Raw genomic sequence first — 18562 nt, forward strand, 5'->3', positions numbered from 1 at the left:
TCCCTACCATTTATTGACTGGGATCGTTGGCAAAGGTTACCAGTCTCCGCAGCTATAAAATTATGAGGATAATACTCAGCTCATGGGGCTGGCTCTAGGTTCAGGTGGACAGGCAAGCACTTTGTTAAAAGTAGAGTACTATAACTAGGGGCGCCTGGCTGGCCCAGTCGGAAGAGCATGCAACTCTTGATCTCGGGGTCATGAGTTCAAGCCCGACGTTGTGCATGGAGCCTCCTTAACATTTTTTAAAAAACGAAAATGAAAATAAATAGTATAGCAATATACTAAATGTTTTTACCATTTTGTTTGACAGATGAAATGGAAGTTATCAGAATTTCGGTGATTCTCTGAATCTTCTGCTGATCAGTATGGTACATGCAGTTCAAGTTGAATGTTAATTGAGCCACCACCACATGTATTCATCACCCTATCCACCCACAAGCCTCACGATTTGTTCGTTATTTTGGTTAAAAGTATTATGAATTCCCCCAAATTTCATTTATCCAAATGCAAGCAAAATGTATTATAAAAGCAATATAATTTATCTGAGAAAACTGGCACTAATACTCTCTCCCCATGAGCATAGATCATAAAATCATAAAGCAACCAGGCAACTAGTCACTTATATGCTTACATTTTTATAACTGAAAGTAAAAGAAAGGATTAACAAAAGTGACAAAGACTAATTTTACGATACCCTAACTTAAATTACTTTCTAAAAGAATGCAAACCATTTTACCTGCCATACAAATAATTTAGAGATGTGTTTATAAAACTAACATCCAAGTCCATTTAAAAGTTTTATAATGCAACTCACCCAAAACAACAGACAAATGATCCGGGCTTTTTAAAAAAACTAACACCACCTATATAAAATGAAACACTACCTTTGTAATTAACCAAAGTTATATGGTGAATATGGATGACCCAAACATTTAGACAAAGTTCCGAATTCACCAAATGAATACATAATCATTTATTTACCAATGCCAACACACTTTTATAATACTAAATAAGGTCATCTGAAGTAGCAAAGATACTGCTTAGAATTGTTCATTTATCTCTTGTTGTAAAGCAATAGGTCTCACTAAGTTAGAAGAACCAATCATTCAAACCACTAGAGTATTTGGGTAAGATCTCACAAACTCCACCTTTCAGCCACCCCTCCTTCCCCAGGCTCGCCCTTAGGTCTAAGATGCCAGGAAATGTGTACCCTCCTGTCGATAGGAACAACCCACCGCAGGGATGTTTCTCGTGGAAAAAGGAAGTTTCTGTTGCATTGCTTTCAGACCTAAGTGGTTATGAGAAAAACCAAAGGTCATTGCACAATGCTGAAGTACTTCTTTCAAATTTAAAACTGTAAAGTTGCTCTTCTCATTTCAAAATATAGATGAATTCTAAAACACAGAATTTTATAAATGGAAGTCTTTTCTGTGCTCTACAGGCATTTTCCAATTATGATTATGAACATTTGTACAAAAGATGGTGTCCTCAGAATTTTTTTACAGACTAGGTTTGTACAAATTAACCTACTGTGGATTTTTTAATATGAGTGAATAAATTGTATTGTTTCAAAAAAAAAAAGAAAGATGAGGTTACAGAGAAGAGACAAGGAAGAAACCTATGTAAACACACATAAAAACAGAACTTGTACCTCAGATGATACTGGAGATTGTGGTGACATATAAGCATTATCACTGTCTTGCTAAAATATAAAAATAAAAAGATGAAAGATGAAATTAAAATACAAATGATGATTTAGACATATAAAAGAAAAACTGAAAATTGCTTCTGATCCACTGCTAAAGGAAGAATCTAGAAAATACCATCTACCACCTTGCCACTCAAAGTGTGGTCGGTGAACCAACAGCATCAGCACCCTCTGGAAGCCTGTTAGAAATGCAGAATCTCAGGCCAACCCTAGACCCGCTGAACCAGAATCTAGATCAATAAAATCATAAGCACTTTAAGGTATCAGAAGCACTATCTAGTCGTATCAAATATTCCTGTGAATTTATGTCCTTTAAGTAACACAAATGAGGAAAATCTTTATTTCTTACAAGAGATCCATATATTAGGATTAATTCAAAATGCCAACAATACGCGACAATCTGAGAGAAGTACGTGGAGGCAAGCAAAAATTGCATCACCTCAAATAAGAACATTTACCTGGAAAATTACGTGTATCTACTATAGGCTTAGAAATAAATACAAAAGATTTACCTGCCTAAACTAATAGTAAATAGTCCATGTTTTTTTAATGACCACTAGCAACCAAATTGAAAAATCTTAACATTTAACCTTGAATATGCATACCATAGGACATCATCATTTCCTTTAACAGAAGATTACCGACTACCTACTGTATGTCAGACACTGTGCTACCCAGTGGGAATATTAAAACTTAGTAAAATATCATCCACTCAAGGATCTCTCAGTCTAGGGGGAAAATAGATTCATTTGTACAGGCAATACAACCTTCTCAGTACGATGACAGACCCATGGCCTGGCATATTATGAGACGCAGATGAGGGGCACTTGGGGAAATGGTAGGGGTGGCGGAGAAAGGCAAATTTCCTGGGAAAGTAAAAAACTGAGTAGGTGTTTACCAGAAACAGAAGGAAGGGAACAACATTCCAAGACGAGAGGACAAGGACGAAGGCACGGGAGCAAAAATGAAAGGATGAGGCAGAAAACCCGTGAGCAGTTCATACTGCTGGACGGCACAACGAAAGCGAGAGAAAGCAGAACACATCATGAGCAGAGGCTGGTGTGATAAACAGGGGCTTGATCAGGAAGGCCCTAGAATTTACCTTCTAAGTGACGGGGACGCATTGAAGGTTTCTAAGCAAGGAGAGAACCTGCTCACATTTCTGTGTTCTTTGGAGCAGTCACTGTGGCTGCAGGGAGGAAAATGGACTGGAGAAAGGGATGAGAGCAAGGACGCTATTGTGGTGGTACAGGCAGAAACTGTTAAGGGCCTGGGTCAGGGCAGAAATAGCAGAAGTGCAGGTGGGGAATGTATACAAAACATTTCAGTATCAAAAAGAAAAAGTAGGTCTTGCTAAGTGATTAGATATTGAGGTAGGCAGGACCAGAGTGGATATAAAATATAAAGGGACAGGGACAATAGCCAAGCTGAGCGTCTGGCTCAGGGTTCAGCAAACATTTTCTGTGTGGTCCCATTTCTTAAAATTGAAGTATTCAGAAGCCCTGCCAAGTACTCAACACCAAATTAATACCAATCCCTTCAACCAAAAATACCCAAAGCTGAAGTATTTATGGTGATGACACTGTGTCATTCCAAAAATGCTAGGTTGCTGCATAACTTAAAATGGTGAGGTAGAAAAATTTATAATAAGGCACAAACCATAGAAATCTAATTTCAAATGTTAAAATAGTACACAGAATTTGCAGAAAAAGATTAACAAATTCCAAAAGAATCTCAACTGACCACAAGGTTGGTTTAGGGAGACAAAAGATGAGAAAATGTAAAAGGTAAATGTTAATAAAATTCTAAAACCGAACTATTAGATGGGGCGCCTGGGTGGCTCAGTCAGTTAAGCGTCTGACTTCAGCTCAGGTCATGATCTTGTGGTTCGTGGGTTCGAGCTCTGTGTTGGGCTCTGTGCTGACGGCTCAGAGCCTGGAACCTGCTTCTGATTCTGTGTCTCCCTCTCTCTCTCTCTCTGCCCCTCCCCTGCTCTCACACTTGTCTCGCTCTCAAAAATAAATAAACATTAAAAAGAAAGAACTGAACTATCAGAAATTCCGTTCGAGGTAAAAGATATATGGAAATTACATAATTAAATCAATAACTGCATGATGATGTTCTGTTTGTATTATTGGAAAAAACCCACGCATTAAATCACTAACAAACTGACAGATGTATTACATTTTACTTTCATTGAACCAACTACATATGAAAAGTAAACATTTTAAAGAATTGCTTTACCCTCTTTTCTCACCTCATCGTTTTCATTGCCACTTGAACTCTTCCTTGATGATTTATACTGAAAAAAATTTAAAACATATACTTTACTTTTCTTTGAACATACGAATTCTCTACTAGTAAATGCTATGTGAGGTTTATTCATATCTTATTAAATTCTCTGATACTTTTGTTAAATTACCTGATACCAAGTTTAGATATATAAGCAGTTAAATAGTCCTTGGCGCTTACTAATAGCTAACATACAGTGCTTTCTATGTGCAAGGCATTGTTCTATATATCTAGTAACGTTTCTTTCCTGAGCTGATCCATTTCCCATCCATTCAGGTTTGCTATCTGAAGGTTGTCTTAAGTTCGCCCTTTTTCTTAACCCACCATATCCAAGACATCATTGTCATTTTTTTCCATAATCTCTCTCAGACTTACTTCTTCTGAACTCTTGTAACTACCAGGGTGCCTGGGTGGCTCAGTCAATTAAGTGTGCAACTTTGGTTCTGGTCATGATCTCACGGTTTTTGGGTCCAAGCCCCACGTCGGGCTCTGTGTTGACAGCTCAGAGCCTGGAACCTGCTTCAGATTCCATGTCTCCCTCTCTCTCTGCCCCTCCCCCACTTGTTCTCTCTCTCTCTCTCTCTCTCTCTCTCAAAAATAAATAAACATTTGAATTCTTACAACTACCAACTTATCCTGGGCCCCCATTATCTCACACTTTGTCTGTAATTTCACCAAAAATGCAACCTATTGCTAAGAAGCCTACTGATTTCAGGTAAGAAAAAATACCATACTAGGTGTTTATATTGACTATACAATAACAGTAGTAGCAATAATAGCTAATGCTAATATTGCTGCTTCCTATAGCCCAAGTACTGAAAGAAGTGTGTTTACATGTATCATCCCATTTAATCATCGTAACCACCCTCAAGTAAACACTATTATCTGCATCTTATACTGAGGCACAAAGATAATATGCTTAAAATAAAAAATGCTACTATGTGAAAAGGTGCTTGTTTTTACAATCAAGAATTGAAGAAATGCAGTATGACAACCACTAGTGTTCTTATTTCTAAGTCCTCCTCACCACAAATAATCTCGTAAATCAGTGGCAGATTACAACACTTGAAATATTGGGGCGCCTGGGTGGCTCAGTCAGTTAGGTGTCCGACTTCGGCTCAGGTCATGATCTAGCGTGGGTTTGAGCCCGGCGTCCGGCTCTGTGCTGACAACTTGGAGCCTGGAGCCTGCTTCGGATTCTGTGTCCTCCCTTTCTTCCTGCCCTGACCCTGCTCTCTCTCTCTCTCTTTCGAAAATAAACATTAAAAAAATTTTTTTTTAAACACTCGAAATACCACTTGCAACTCAGGATTCTCCTATTGGAAAACCGACTTGCAAATTTCTTTGCCTGGCACTCCCATGTTTTATTTAATGGCACCCTTTACTTACGCAGCTTTAATTCCCTACTCTTGGGAAACGAGATAACCTACCTGATAGCTCAACCACAGATTGGTGAACGAGCACGATTACGGATTACAAATACGAGACCTAAGTTCCTCCATTGTCTCTCCAGTGATTTATGACAACCACCACTAACCTACCAGGGTGCTTTTTCAAGCTGACCTCAGACATAGTGTCAATATGTTTGCAACCCGATGTTCCAGAGACAGCCCCTGAAGGCAGCCGGCATGTGCGAACAGACCTATCTGCCATCTCTAGGCTCAATGCTCACTGGCAGCATGTATTCTTGGTCCTATTCTACTTTAACAAAAGGGTGACATTTGCACAGCAGACCCCAGGACCTGAAGATGGTGTCAGTCATAGCAATAACGGAGAAGAAACGCATGGATGTCAAAACGGAGCCGCTGCCAAGCTGAATACCGATGCAGGATCTCACCCCTAAAGGCACTGTTGGGAGGGTTTCAAAGAGGTTACTACCAGTACCACAAGTATGTCAATGCGAAGAAAGGGAGCATCGTGGGGGTTTCTATGTCGCTGGCATCTTACATGCTTTTCAACTACTGCCGTTCATACAAGGACACTCAAACATAAGCAGCTACACAAGTACCACTGAAGAAGGCCCAGTATGGATTCCTGCCTTCCTGACCATGACCTTCTTTGCCAGGCACCCCTGATAATTTGCTGCAACCTTTCATATTTTAATTGAGAATGAATACCCGATAGAAGATGACTCCTGCAAAAACTAAAACTAAAACAAAAGAATGACATTTGAGTGAATAATAAGCTAATTTTTATTAACTGTATACTCTGTGGCAAGTGCTTTTCTAATAACCACTTTATATTATTAAGTAATTCATTAGTGAAAATAATCCTGTAAAGGAAGACACTATTCGAGTCATTTGAGGATAGAAAAAAATTAAGCTTAACAAGGTTAGGTAATTTGTCAAAGTCACACAGTTAGCTGATCTCCCAGTTGAACACTGGAACCAAAGTGGTTTGATTTGACAAGCCAAGGATATTAACCCCTATGCTATACTTCCATCTCTAAATCCCGAATGATTAGCAAAGGTTTGCCAGGAATAAAAAGGGCTAGTGGGCATTCTCAGAAGAAGGAAAGCACAGAGGAATAAAAAAGCTCAGTCTGTGCAGAAAACAAAGAGTAGCAGTATGGCTACTTGAGAAGAGTGAATTGTGGAAGGTAGTAAGACTTAGAGAAGTAGGGAAGCCTGGCGCCTGACATTTTTTAAAAGTCCAAACTTGGGGTGTCTGGGTAGCTCAGTCAGTTAAGTGTCTGACTCTTGATTTCGACTCAGGTCATGATCTCATGGTTCATGAGATCGAGCCCCATGTCAGGCTCTGCACTGACAGCACAGAGCCTGCTTGGAATTCATTCTCTCTCTCTCTCTCTTTCTCTCTCTCTCTCCCCCTCAAAATAAATAAATAAACATTAAAAAATTAGTTTAAATAAAAAAATTCTTAAAATGTCCAAGCTTTCTGTTATTGATACTAGAGAGTCAAGAAAGTCTGGCCCTAAAATAAAAAAGATAAGGCAACAGCTGCAAGGGGAATTAGGGATAACTGTAGAGGTCTAAGCACATTTATAAGATGGAAAGTAAAGAGACAGAAAGGATGTAGAGAAGTGAATAATTGATAAAGGAAAGAAACAGAGGATGATGAAGTCAAGAACACAGATAGTAATAATATTACCTACTACTCAACTATACTTCTAATGAAAACACAGAAAGGTACTACTTAGTTTGCATTACTGCACAGATTTGAAGGTCCTAAAACCCCAAACCTAATATATACACAGATTTGAAAATATTCTAGAAGTCCAACTTGTACTGAATCAACGCAGCTGCCCTCAATTAGTATTAGTCTGAATAACTGAAGCTTACTATATCTAAATTCAAATAATATAATAAAGACCTGTTTACAAACCAGAGAAACAAAAAGGTCGATTCACTTTTGAAATTTAAGTTAATTTCACAGGAGAGACAGTAACTAGTGCACAAACTCGAACTCAGAACAAATCAGGTTATTTCACAAACCCAACTGGCTTCCCCATCCCAGTATAAAATTAACCATGATCACAGAAAATATACAAAAATATTTTCCTTGGAGTTAGCCTTTAAATTCAAACATTATACTATATTTATGCAATCAGATAAGTATTTTAAGGGTCATTGTAATGTTTTAGCGCAACAGTAATAAGATACCTTTGAAGACAAATATGTATGGCATGTCGATAAATCAAATCATCCTTAAAACTGATATGTTACAGTTACTGTAATGCTTTATAACTTCTTTGTTTAGAAATCAATCATCAAATGCATTTAGAAATTCATGTGTTATCATTCTTAGAAGAAATTAAAGCTACTAATTTATATTAATGTAATTTATCAAAAAATCAGATGTTCATATTTTGTTGTGTATCTCATTAAAAAGGTTAACACGTTTCTGTAAAGTGTAAAATACATTTGCTTTTTGTAAATGATTTTTAATAAGGTAATATATTTCCTGAAATACTTTTACTCTGAAAAATGCGGTGACTTTATTTTGGCAATAAGGACACTAAATTTGATTTAGTAGAGTAGTAATCTGCACAAGAATGGCCTGGAAGCCTAGAAGGGTTAGTCAGTATCACTCTGCTGTAGTGATTTACTTACTCAGATAATCTGACCCAATTTATCTTCTTGTTCACATAATCTGGCTAGTATGTTGAAACATTTTTTACTTACTTTCAGGGGCTTACCTGAAAAACCTTACTACCCAAATTCAGTCTTGGCAACTAGGAAGCAGTAACTGGAGAGATCCACATACAACAAACATTCACACAAACGCTTTCAATAAATATACTGAATAACAACACCATTAATAATTTACCATGGAACATAAAGAAACCTTGTGGCTTAGCCATTTATATGTCTTAGGATAAAGTGGCAACAAAAGCTCTGTATGTTTCTTAACACAGAAAAGCTAAAGGGGCCATCACTGAGTGAGCCTGGTGATATTTTGCTATGAATCTCTAGAGTAGTGCATTTTAATGTTGAATGAACTATAAATCCAGATTAAGTGCAGTGCTGTATCCTATGAATAACCCTTTTGATTCCTGGGAGATGGGTGATTAAAAGAAATTTTGTTTTTTTAAATAAAGACACTTCATAGCTGTCAATGATGTTTCAATCAAGAAAATCCTGGCAATTCTGAATAATGGTTTTGACTTAGAAACTATCTCAGGGTTTATATATTTTTTTTTACATCTTAGGAAAAAAACTGTTGACATTCCATTTTTTTGCAGTGTCCTAACACTGACATCTTCTGACTGTTGAGGAGAACTACATATCTCCTTAAAATTTCCCAGTCACTAAAACTTACCTTTGCACCCACTTTATTTTAAAGTGGAAGACATTAACATTTGTTGAAAGATAATAATGTAATGGACATTTCAAATATTATCTCATTTGATCTCTTAGCAACTTATAAAAGAGAAATATTACAGGAGATAATTTAAGCCATAAAAAATGAAATCCTTATCAACAAATGATGCTATTAACTCAAAGAACTTTTTTAAGAGCTCACTGAGGCTTCTAGTAAGACTTTATTGAGAAGTTCAGTTGGGGGCGCCTGGGTGGCTCAGTAAGTCTTAAATGTCTGACTTCTTTCTGCTCAGGTCATGATCTCATGGTTTGTGGGTTTGAGCCCCACGTCAGGCTCTGTGCTGACAGCTTAGAGCCTGGAGCCTGCTTCAGATTCTCTGTCTCCCTCTCTCTCTGCCCCTCCTCCGCTCGTACTCTGTCTCTCTCTCTCAAAAATAAAGAAACATTAAAATTTTTTTTAAAAAGTTCAGTTGGGTTACCATAAAATATTTTTTAAAACAATGAAACTGTATTGATTTGCAAGTTTAATTTGATATTAGGCTATCCACAGTAGATAAACAGACAGCATAGCATAGGCTCTGGGTTCAAATCCTGACTCAGCTACTTATTAGCTAAGTGACGTGGAGCATATTACTTTGCCTCTCTGTGCCTTAATTTCTCCATTTGTAAAATAGGAACGATAAGGTACTTACTTCACAGGATTGTTATGAATATTAAATGAGTTGATATTTGTAAAGTACTTAGAACAGTGCAAAGCATTTAATACATGGTGTGCAAGAGTTCTGATAAATTGTCAGAATTTATATGCTTTTACTTTACTAGTAGATCAAATAAATATCAAAATCTCATTCTTTAGCCAGAAATACCAAAATTTCCCCCACATCATCACTCATTCATCAGGTTTTCTCTACTAACAAATTTTATCAAGTGCCTTTGTTCGAGATCCTATAAACTAAAAGAGGAGACTTTAAAATCAATGTCAGAATGTACACAAAACTGCAGATCTGTAGAGACATGGGATAAACAGACTTACACCATTACTGATCAGGGTTCTACTTTAGAGTGTTTTTCCTTTTTTCCCTATATCTTTTATTACTTCATTACCTCTCACACTGACCAGGTAACATGAAGCGCAATAAAAAGATTCAGTAATTACTTGTTGAAAGATGAAACTTGCTATGACATGTAATGTTTCTGTTTTGGTCATATGATACTACTTCCATATATGCTATACTCCCATATAAGGAAACAGATCAATGTGTATAGATAACCACCTCTACCAAAGAAAAACATGAAATATAATCCTACCCATTAGTGATATAAACTTCAAATTACCTACCCATTAGCATAGAGCAATGTCATTTACATAAAATGATTATTATTAGATAAAAATTAGGCTTCAGGAAACAGAAAAGTACACAAAGACAACAGAATTTGCTATTCATGGGGCAGGAAGCTTCCCTGCACTGTTCATTTGAGTCAGAAATTCCAATAATGGATTCTGATTAGTACTGAATATTATGCTAATTCCACAGGCATCTACAAACATAGCGGACTTTAACCACAAATGAGTAATACTACAATACTTACAAAGGTATACCCAGTAAAATTTCATTAAAACACTTCTAAACTAGAAATCTGAGAGAATTCAGATAGTCTAAGCTTTCCAAATTTATCTATGATGAAAGATCATCTTAAGAAATCTACTATGGTAGCAAGAAGAAAAAATGAGGGACAAACATTTTCAGGCATTTTTAAGAGCCATGTACACAGCATTTATTTAGACAGAAACAGTTAAATGCTAATTGCAAATATGTGTGAACTACATACTGAAACAAATCTAATTAAAGACCTTTTCTAAGTAATTCTTCTAAAACGTTACTACATATTGCTACAATTAGCAGGATAGCAACCATTCATCTTTCTTGTCAAGTATTTGGTAAATCACAATTCAAACTGATCTACTCATCCTTAGTTATTCTGAATTATTGAAATTTTACCTATTTAACTGGATCATAGTATCTATACTCTTGCATGGGGGAAATCAAGACAAAATAACATATTTACTATATGTAACTAGAGTTCTATTCTACCTTATTAACACAAAACTGATAAAATCAAAACTAATAATTACAAAGTAAATTTTGCAATTCAATAAAGTACCTTGAAATATTCTTTTCTAATCTGTTTGCTCCGCCTCCTTTCTTCACTCTGCCAGATTATAGGTTGAGATTCTGGCCACTGCTGTTCATCTATTTGATCCTTCTGATTTTCTAAAGGCTGTAATGAGACAATTTCTTTTAACTAAATAAATGAGAACAAAATATTAGATATAACAGTAATTCATTTTCCTCTTACCTGCCATGTGAGAGGTGATAACGGTGAATTAACTTCATCTGCTGAGACACTACAAAATTAAAGATGCCTTAATATATTAAAATCTTTAGAATTACCCTTAAGTATTTATTATGAGCATTATAAAGTTGTCTCTCTCTCTCTTTTTGTAGCAGAAATCTAAAGAATTTACCCATGTCTATGGTTTGAACTAATAACATAAAACTTAGCTGACAAAAACACATTTAAGTTCCCAATCACTTATATTCCTTTAAAAAACATTAAAACGAGTTTACTTAATATCATCCTACGCACAGAACTCCTCTAAGGACTTTTTAGAGGCCAAAAGAAACGTGGCACCTAGACAAACAATGAAAACACAGAATGTTTATTGTATTAAACCATTACCAAAAACAAACAAACAAACAAACAAACAAACAAACAAAACCCGAGTAATTTCTTTATACAAATGTCTTTTGTTTAAATGCCAAAGAGAATAGGGGAGCAATTCTTTTTGACTATTGAATTACTGATTATGAACCTCTAACGCTTCATTCTGACACACAGGGGCTATGGCAGAAATTCTTTTCATCTATTTTTGTGGGGAACAGTAAACCACACATGCTGTTGTTAGGTAGCCACTCTGAACAAGAAGTTCCTTTGGAAAAAATACACAAACAAAATTCCCACAAGAGCTATTATTATTCAACACTGTTATAGAACTTCTCTATAGTACAGTTAGAAAAGAAACATGTAAAAATTAGAGAGAAAGAAATAAATTTTCAAAATTTATAGAAAACATAATTATCCAAAGGAGGTAAAATCTATTCTTACTAAGAGAATGTTACCAGTTATAAAAAATATACAAAAGTTAATAGCCTTCTCATGTAACAATTATAACAAGCTATAAAATATATTAGGAAAAAACTCATTCATAAAAGTAAGGAAAAGCAAAAATATGGAAGAAACTGAACTTAAACATGCATAAGACCTACATGGAAAAAAAAAAAAAAACTACCAATGTCTAGTAAGGAACTTGAATAATTGGAAAGTTCTTAGACAGAAAGACTAAGTATTATAGGTGTAACTTTTACTTCAAATTAATGGACACCTGAAATGAACTATAATAAAAAACCAGAAAGTATTTTGGGGCTTGTATTAGAAATGCAATAGGGGCGCTTAGGTGGCTCGGTGGTTTAAGGGTCTGACTTTGGCTCAAGTCATGATCTCGTGGTTCACAAGTTCGAGCCCCGCGACAGGCTTTGTGCTGACAGCTCAGAGCCTGGAGCTTGCTTCGGATTCTGTGTCTCCCTCTCCCTTTCTCTCTCTCTCTGTCTCTCTCCCGCTTGTGCTCTGTCTCTGTCTCTGTCTCTCTCTCAAAAGTAAACATTAAATTTTTTTTAAATAAAGAAATGTGATAAAAGAATTTCCAAGTTGATTTGGAAGAACAGATGATCAGGAAGAGAAAAGTTATATAATAAAAGGGACTTCCTTACTAGGAAATTACATATATTCTATTAAATTAGAGTAATTAAATACTACTAGATCCAGATTTTCCAGGGGAAGACAAGTACAGGACCACAAATGTAACAACTTTTGATTTAAAAATATGAAATTTACAATCACCGTAGAAATGATAGGTTATGTAGCAAATAGTGTTGAGACAACTGGTTAACCAATTATAAAATACACACAGAAAGAAAGAAAAACAGAAGGGGAGGAGGAGAGGGCGTGAAAAAAGGAGAGAGGGAGCAAGAGAGGAAAAAAAAAACACTAGATACCTTATACTTTTTATCAAATACCAAATTAATGACTAAAAGATTTAAATATAAATAAAGATAACATCACAAGCATATGAAAAATATGGGCAGTAGAAGTTTTTAAACATTGGGACAGACAAGGTATATGAAGAAGCAAACTAAATATTGACAAAACACACAAAATGTAGGAATTATACTTTGTGTCTGGCCAAGACAGAAGTAACAGTGATCAGATTTATTCCCTGACTAAAAACACTAAAAGAACAGACAAGATATATAAAATTCTACCTTCCAAGATCCTGAATATCAGGCAAGGCCAAAAAAAAAAAAAAAAAAAAAAGACATTTTTTTTTTTCCTGGACAGATGGCTAACAAACAAGTCAAACCCCACAACTGTGCCAGGTTGCTGCAGAAAGAGAGCTTCCAGGCTTCAGGCTTCAGCCCACAGACCAGGAACCAAAGCACGGCCCAAGGGTATCCGTGAATTAAGGAAACCGAGCTGGGACCCAGAGTGAAAGAGGTAGATGGAATTAACAGGACAAAGTAATAAAGAAAAGAGCAACACGCAGAGAAAGAACTTACGAACTCTCACAAATTTTCTTCAAATTTTCAAATTTCAAAATCTTCAAATTTTCAGCTGAGTACTGATCACCGATCTTATACTAGGCAAAAGAATGAATCACCAGAAAGATTCGACAGAATAGTTCTCAGACTCACAGAGGACTACAAGCAATACGGGTTCCCACAAGCCAGACCAGAAAAGCATATAGTTGATGGAGCATCAGCCAGAGTACTAAGTCTTGCCCCACTAGGGGGCCAAATCTGGCCCCAGACTAAATGTCACACTGATTCCACGTAACAAGTCATAAAAACCAAGTCCCCAAAATATCAAATCGTTGTCAAGTAATTTAACCACATCCGAGAACAAAGTTCCAGAATATTTACAGCAATGCTGTAAGATCCAGCACCCAAGAAGGTGAAGTTCACGGTTCAACCAAAAATTCAATCAGGTAATGTTCAGGAAGCTCGAGGAAAAGACTAAACATGTTAAGTACAGACGTGATGGACATAAAATAGGTAAAAATCAAAGTTCAAGAGATGACAAGTACAACATCTCTTTCAAGTACGAAGAAAATGACACTACATGGAAACACAAAGGAACACGGGGCACTAGAGATGGTGATGAAGGGAGTAAGGATAAAAGGCATTATTCTGATTATTTAAATCTCTTTAAAGAAGTTACTATTTAAAGCAAAAGTATAACAATGTATTATGGGGCTTATGACATGTATAGAAGTCAAATGTGTAGCCGCAACACCACAGAGGCCAGAAGGGAAGAAATAGGATTCTGTTGTGAAGTCATGCAATGTATGAAATGGCATAATAGCACTGGGAGATAGACTGTGAGATGTTCAAATACTATACTGTAACCCCCAAAATAATAACTAACGTATGATAACAAAGAGTTATAGCTAATAAGCCCATGAAGGAGAGAAAGAGGAATTTTCAAATAAAATTTAAAAGACAAGAGAAAAAGAAGAAAGATGGCTACAAAGAACAGATAAGACAAAAATTAAACACATTACAAGATGATACATTTAAATCCATTAATACCAATAATTCCATTAAATATGAGCAATATTAACGCTGCCATTAAAATTCAGACTGTCAGATTAGATAAAAAAGGAAGGTGCCACCATATGCTAACTATAAGAAACCCATTTTCTTCACAAAAACACAAATAGGTTAAAAATAAAAGGATGGTAGGGGCGCCTGGGTGACTCAGTCAGTTGAGCGACCGACTCCAGCTCAGGTCATGATCTCAAGGTCTGTGAGTTCGAGCCCCGCGTCGGGCTCTGTGCTGACAGCTCGGAGCCTGGAGCCTGCTTCGGATTCTGTGTCTCCCTCTCTCTCTGCCCCTCCCCCGCTCATGCTCTGTCTCTGTCTCAGAAATAAATAAACATTTTTAAAAAATTAAAAAAAATAAAAGGATGGAGAAAGATGTATCATGTGCTGAGATGACTATATAATATCAGAAGAGTAGACTTCAGAGCAAAGAACATTACCAGAGATATAAAAAATGCCATTTCATAATGACCAACGTATAAACTCGCCCTAAACATTTATGCAGCTAATAAAAGCCTCAGAACATATGAAGGAAAAATGATAGGACTTCAAAGACAAATCCCCGATTTGTGCTGGAGATTTCAATAGTCTTCTCTAACAACTGATAAAGCTGACTGACACTGAAGTGTGCCAAGGGGGCGGTGGGGTAGTGAAGACAAACAACGAACAAATAAAGCAATACACATTCAGGATGCCAGATGGTAAAAAAGTATAAATTCAGAACGTCAGAGGGTTCTGTGGAGAAAAATAAACCCGAGATATGGATAAGGAGACAGAAGTGGGAGAGGCATGGTCTTTTATTTAAGTTGTTCAGGGAACCCCTTGCTGCTGCTACAGAAACCTGACGGCAGAGCATAGGGCTTATACGGTTACCTGGGGGTGAATCATTCCAGGCAGAGGCAAAAGCCTTGAAGGAGTGGAAAATGCCTGGTATATTGAGATTCAACAAGGAGGCCAGTAGAGCTAGAGAAGAACTAACTAACTAGGAAGACCGAGGCAAGAGAGGAAGACAACAGGGAGCCAGATGATGTTAGAGGTTTCCGAGTCCTCAAAGGGCTCTGGTTTTTATTCTCAATGAGACGGAAAGTCATTAAAGAATTACTTCTGAAGGGTGACGTGATCTGACTTACATTTGAAAAAATACCGATCTGATGCTTTTTTGAAAAACAGGCTAAAGGAAAGCAAGGGCGGGAGAACTGTTAGGAAGCTACTGTAATAAATGAAGTAAGAGGGGCGCCTGGGTGGCGCAGTCGGTTGAGCGTCCGACTTCAGCCAGGTCACGATCTCGCGGTCCGGGAGTTCGAGCCCCGCGTCGGGCTCTGGGCTGACGGCTCGGAGCCTGGAGCCTGTTTCCGATTCTGTGTCTCCCTCTCTCTCTGCCCCTCCCCCGTTCATGCTCTGTCTCTCTCTGTCCCAAAAATAAATAAACGTTGAAAAAAAAAAAATTTTTTTTTTAAAATAAAAAATAAAAAAAATAAATGAAGTAAGAGAAGGCCAGGGCTAGGGTGGTAGGTGTGGAGGTGACAAGATGTGATCGGATTCAGGGTATATTCTGAAGGTAGCCTCAACAAGATTTGCTCGTGGATTAGATAGGGTGTGTGAAAGAAAGTGACGAGGTTGACTCTGAGGTTTTTGAGCTGAGTAACTACAAGGATGAGTTGACATTTTCAGAAATGGGAAAAAAAAATACAGGAAAACCAAGTTTAAGAGGTACAAGGAGGGAGATTAAGAGTGTGGTTTTGGAAAATGAAGTTTCGTATGCCTATTATACATCTAAGTAGAGGTGCTCAATAGGCACCGGGTCATACAACTCTGTGGTGTGTGCACACACGCACACACAGATGAAAAAAGGGCCTCAAGGGCAAAATATCAAAGTACTATAGCTTGTCATCTCTAGAGGGATGGACAATAGGTGGTGTTTATTTATGTGTTTGCTAAATTTCATAATTTTTCAACACAAAAGCTACACTAATCTTGTAATCAGGAACAAATTTAAATTATTTTTTGTTCTTAAAAAAAATATTGAGGGCCGCCTGGGTGGCTCAGTCGGTCAAGCGTCCGACTTCGGCTCAGGTCACGATCTCGCGGTCCATGAGTTCCAGCCCCGCGTCGGGCTCTGGGCTGATGGCTCAGAGCCTGGGGCCTGTTTCGGATTCTGTGTCTCCCTCTCTCTCTGCCCCTCCCCCGTTCATGCTCTGTCTCTCTCTGTCTCAAAAATAAATAAAACGTTAAAAAAAAATTAAAAGAAAAAAAAATATTGAGTGTTTTGAAGATGAGGAAAGTAGAAGTAACAGTTCTATGAAGGAGAGGCCAGGATTACACATCACAATTTTGAGGTCTGAGTAACTGGGGCTTTCTCAAGAGAATGTTAGGAACCTGGGGAGGAAGCTTAAGATGGGAATGAAAGGAAGTGACAGGGAAAGTGATAACACAAACTTTACGAGAGCAAACATGTAAGAAAACACAATCAGTTTTCAAAAAGGGAGGGAGTGGGTTAAATCCAATTAATGAAATTTGAGTAGAGGAATGTTTCTAGACTGGAGTATAAAAAGTCATCTTAGGGGTGCCTGGGTGGCTCAGTCAGTTAAGCGTCCGGTTCTTGGTTTTGGCTCAGGTCATGATGTCACAGTTGTGAGATCAAGCCCCGCGGTGGGCTTGGCACTGGGCATGGGGCCTGCTTGGGATTCTCTCTCTCCCTCTCTTTCTACCCCTCCCCAGATCGCTCATGCTCTCTAAATAAATAAATCAATACACGAACTTAAAAAAAAATGTCATCTCACACTTGAACTCAGAATTCTGAAAGCCCAAGTGAAAAAAAGAAGGGCAATCCCAGTAGAGAAACCAGGATATAGAACACAGATATATGAAACCATGCTAGAATAAAGAAGAAAAAGCACCCTTCCAAACGGCAAAAGGTGCCAGTGGGAAAGCACATGATAAGGTTCTTGAGGTAGGCAGAAACTCACTTCAATCTTACAGGTTAAGTCAAACATTTTCAGCTTTCTCCTGAAAGTTATAAAGAACCAGTAGAAAATAATAAATGGGAGGCACACAGTTAGATGGTTTTAGAGCCATCACTCTTTACGTCAGTGCAGAAGACAAATTTAAAGGTAGGCAAAAGTGAAGAAAAGAGATGACTGGTGACTGCTGCAGTAATCCAGGAGGAAAAGGATGGGGCCTAAACCAACACCACCGTGCGAGGAATGGAGAGGTTGGGATAGATGCAAGTGATGTTAAGGAGCTAGAATTTTCTGTGATTGACTAGATGACTGACTAGATTGGGAGGGGTGCCTAACAGAGAGAAGTTTCCGATGATTTCAAAGTTGCCGGCTTGGGTGACTAAGTAGTGACACGTTCATTCAGGCTAACCCTATGAGAAGCAGTCACGTCGGGAAAAAGTAAGTTCACTTTAGACCGTGAGGTATCCACGAAAAGTTATCAGTGGGATGTGTGAACCTCGAGGAAGCTGAATGTTGTTACCATATCTTACGATGAGGGGTTCTGGAACCAGACAACCTGGGCTTGGATCTTCACTGTACCACTTACTAGCCGTGTGACCTTGAGCAAATTATGGTAATTTCTGAGCCTCAGTTTTCTCCCCTACAAAATGGGGTAACAACAGTAACGAACTTCACAAAGAGGATTAAATGAGAGAAGACATCTAACACATCAGAACAGTTTGCATATAACAAGCATTCAAGAAATGTTCGCTCTCTCTGTATTTCAATACTCAGCCTACCCCTAGCCTTGGACCTCTACACTCCTGGGGGAATGACCCAGGAGTTGAGCCTGATGCAAATTTTCAAACCGCCATAAAGAATAAATCGAAACTTTCAAAGTCTTCTAATTCTGTGGAATTCATATATATTAACTTAGACCCTGTATTCATGTAGAAGAATTTAGTAAAACCCAATTGAAATGAAACGAAAAAGTGAACAGTAACAGAGAATAAACACAATGATGAAGAAAAACATTATTCCTGGCAGTAATAGTAATCCAATAAATGGTTTGCTGAATTAATAAATGAATAAACGATTCTATCACCAAGACAGAATGCA

General features: G+C 37.5%; 1 protein-coding gene and 1 non-coding gene across 3 annotated transcripts in view; both read right to left on the reverse strand.

The window, feature by feature from the left end:
• The window catches only part of LRCH2 (leucine rich repeats and calponin homology domain containing 2), a 100515-nt gene that overhangs the window by 18855 nt on the left and 63098 nt on the right, over nt 1–18562 (reverse strand). The window contains exons 13-16 of one of the 2 annotated variants that reach the window (XM_043571473.1): nt 11143–11191; nt 10948–11064; nt 3969–4013; nt 1655–1705 (exon numbers count right to left, since the gene is read on the reverse strand). In XM_043571473.1, coding sequence (XP_043427408.1) covers nt 1655–1705; nt 3969–4013; nt 10948–11064; nt 11143–11191 — 262 coding nt within the window. The remainder of the gene's footprint in view (nt 1–1654; nt 1706–3968; nt 4014–10947; nt 11065–11142; nt 11192–18562) is intronic. The other variant, XM_043571475.1, reaches the window with a different exon arrangement.
• LOC122478137 lies at nt 1206–1334 on the reverse strand. Its single transcript, XR_006295887.1, has one exon. It is a non-coding gene; the product is annotated as a small nucleolar RNA SNORA35 (small nucleolar RNA).

Source organism: Prionailurus bengalensis, chromosome X (genome assembly GCF_016509475.1).
Source record: "Prionailurus bengalensis isolate Pbe53 chromosome X, Fcat_Pben_1.1_paternal_pri, whole genome shotgun sequence".
Classification (NCBI taxonomy): Eukaryota; Metazoa; Chordata; class Mammalia; order Carnivora; family Felidae; genus Prionailurus; species Prionailurus bengalensis.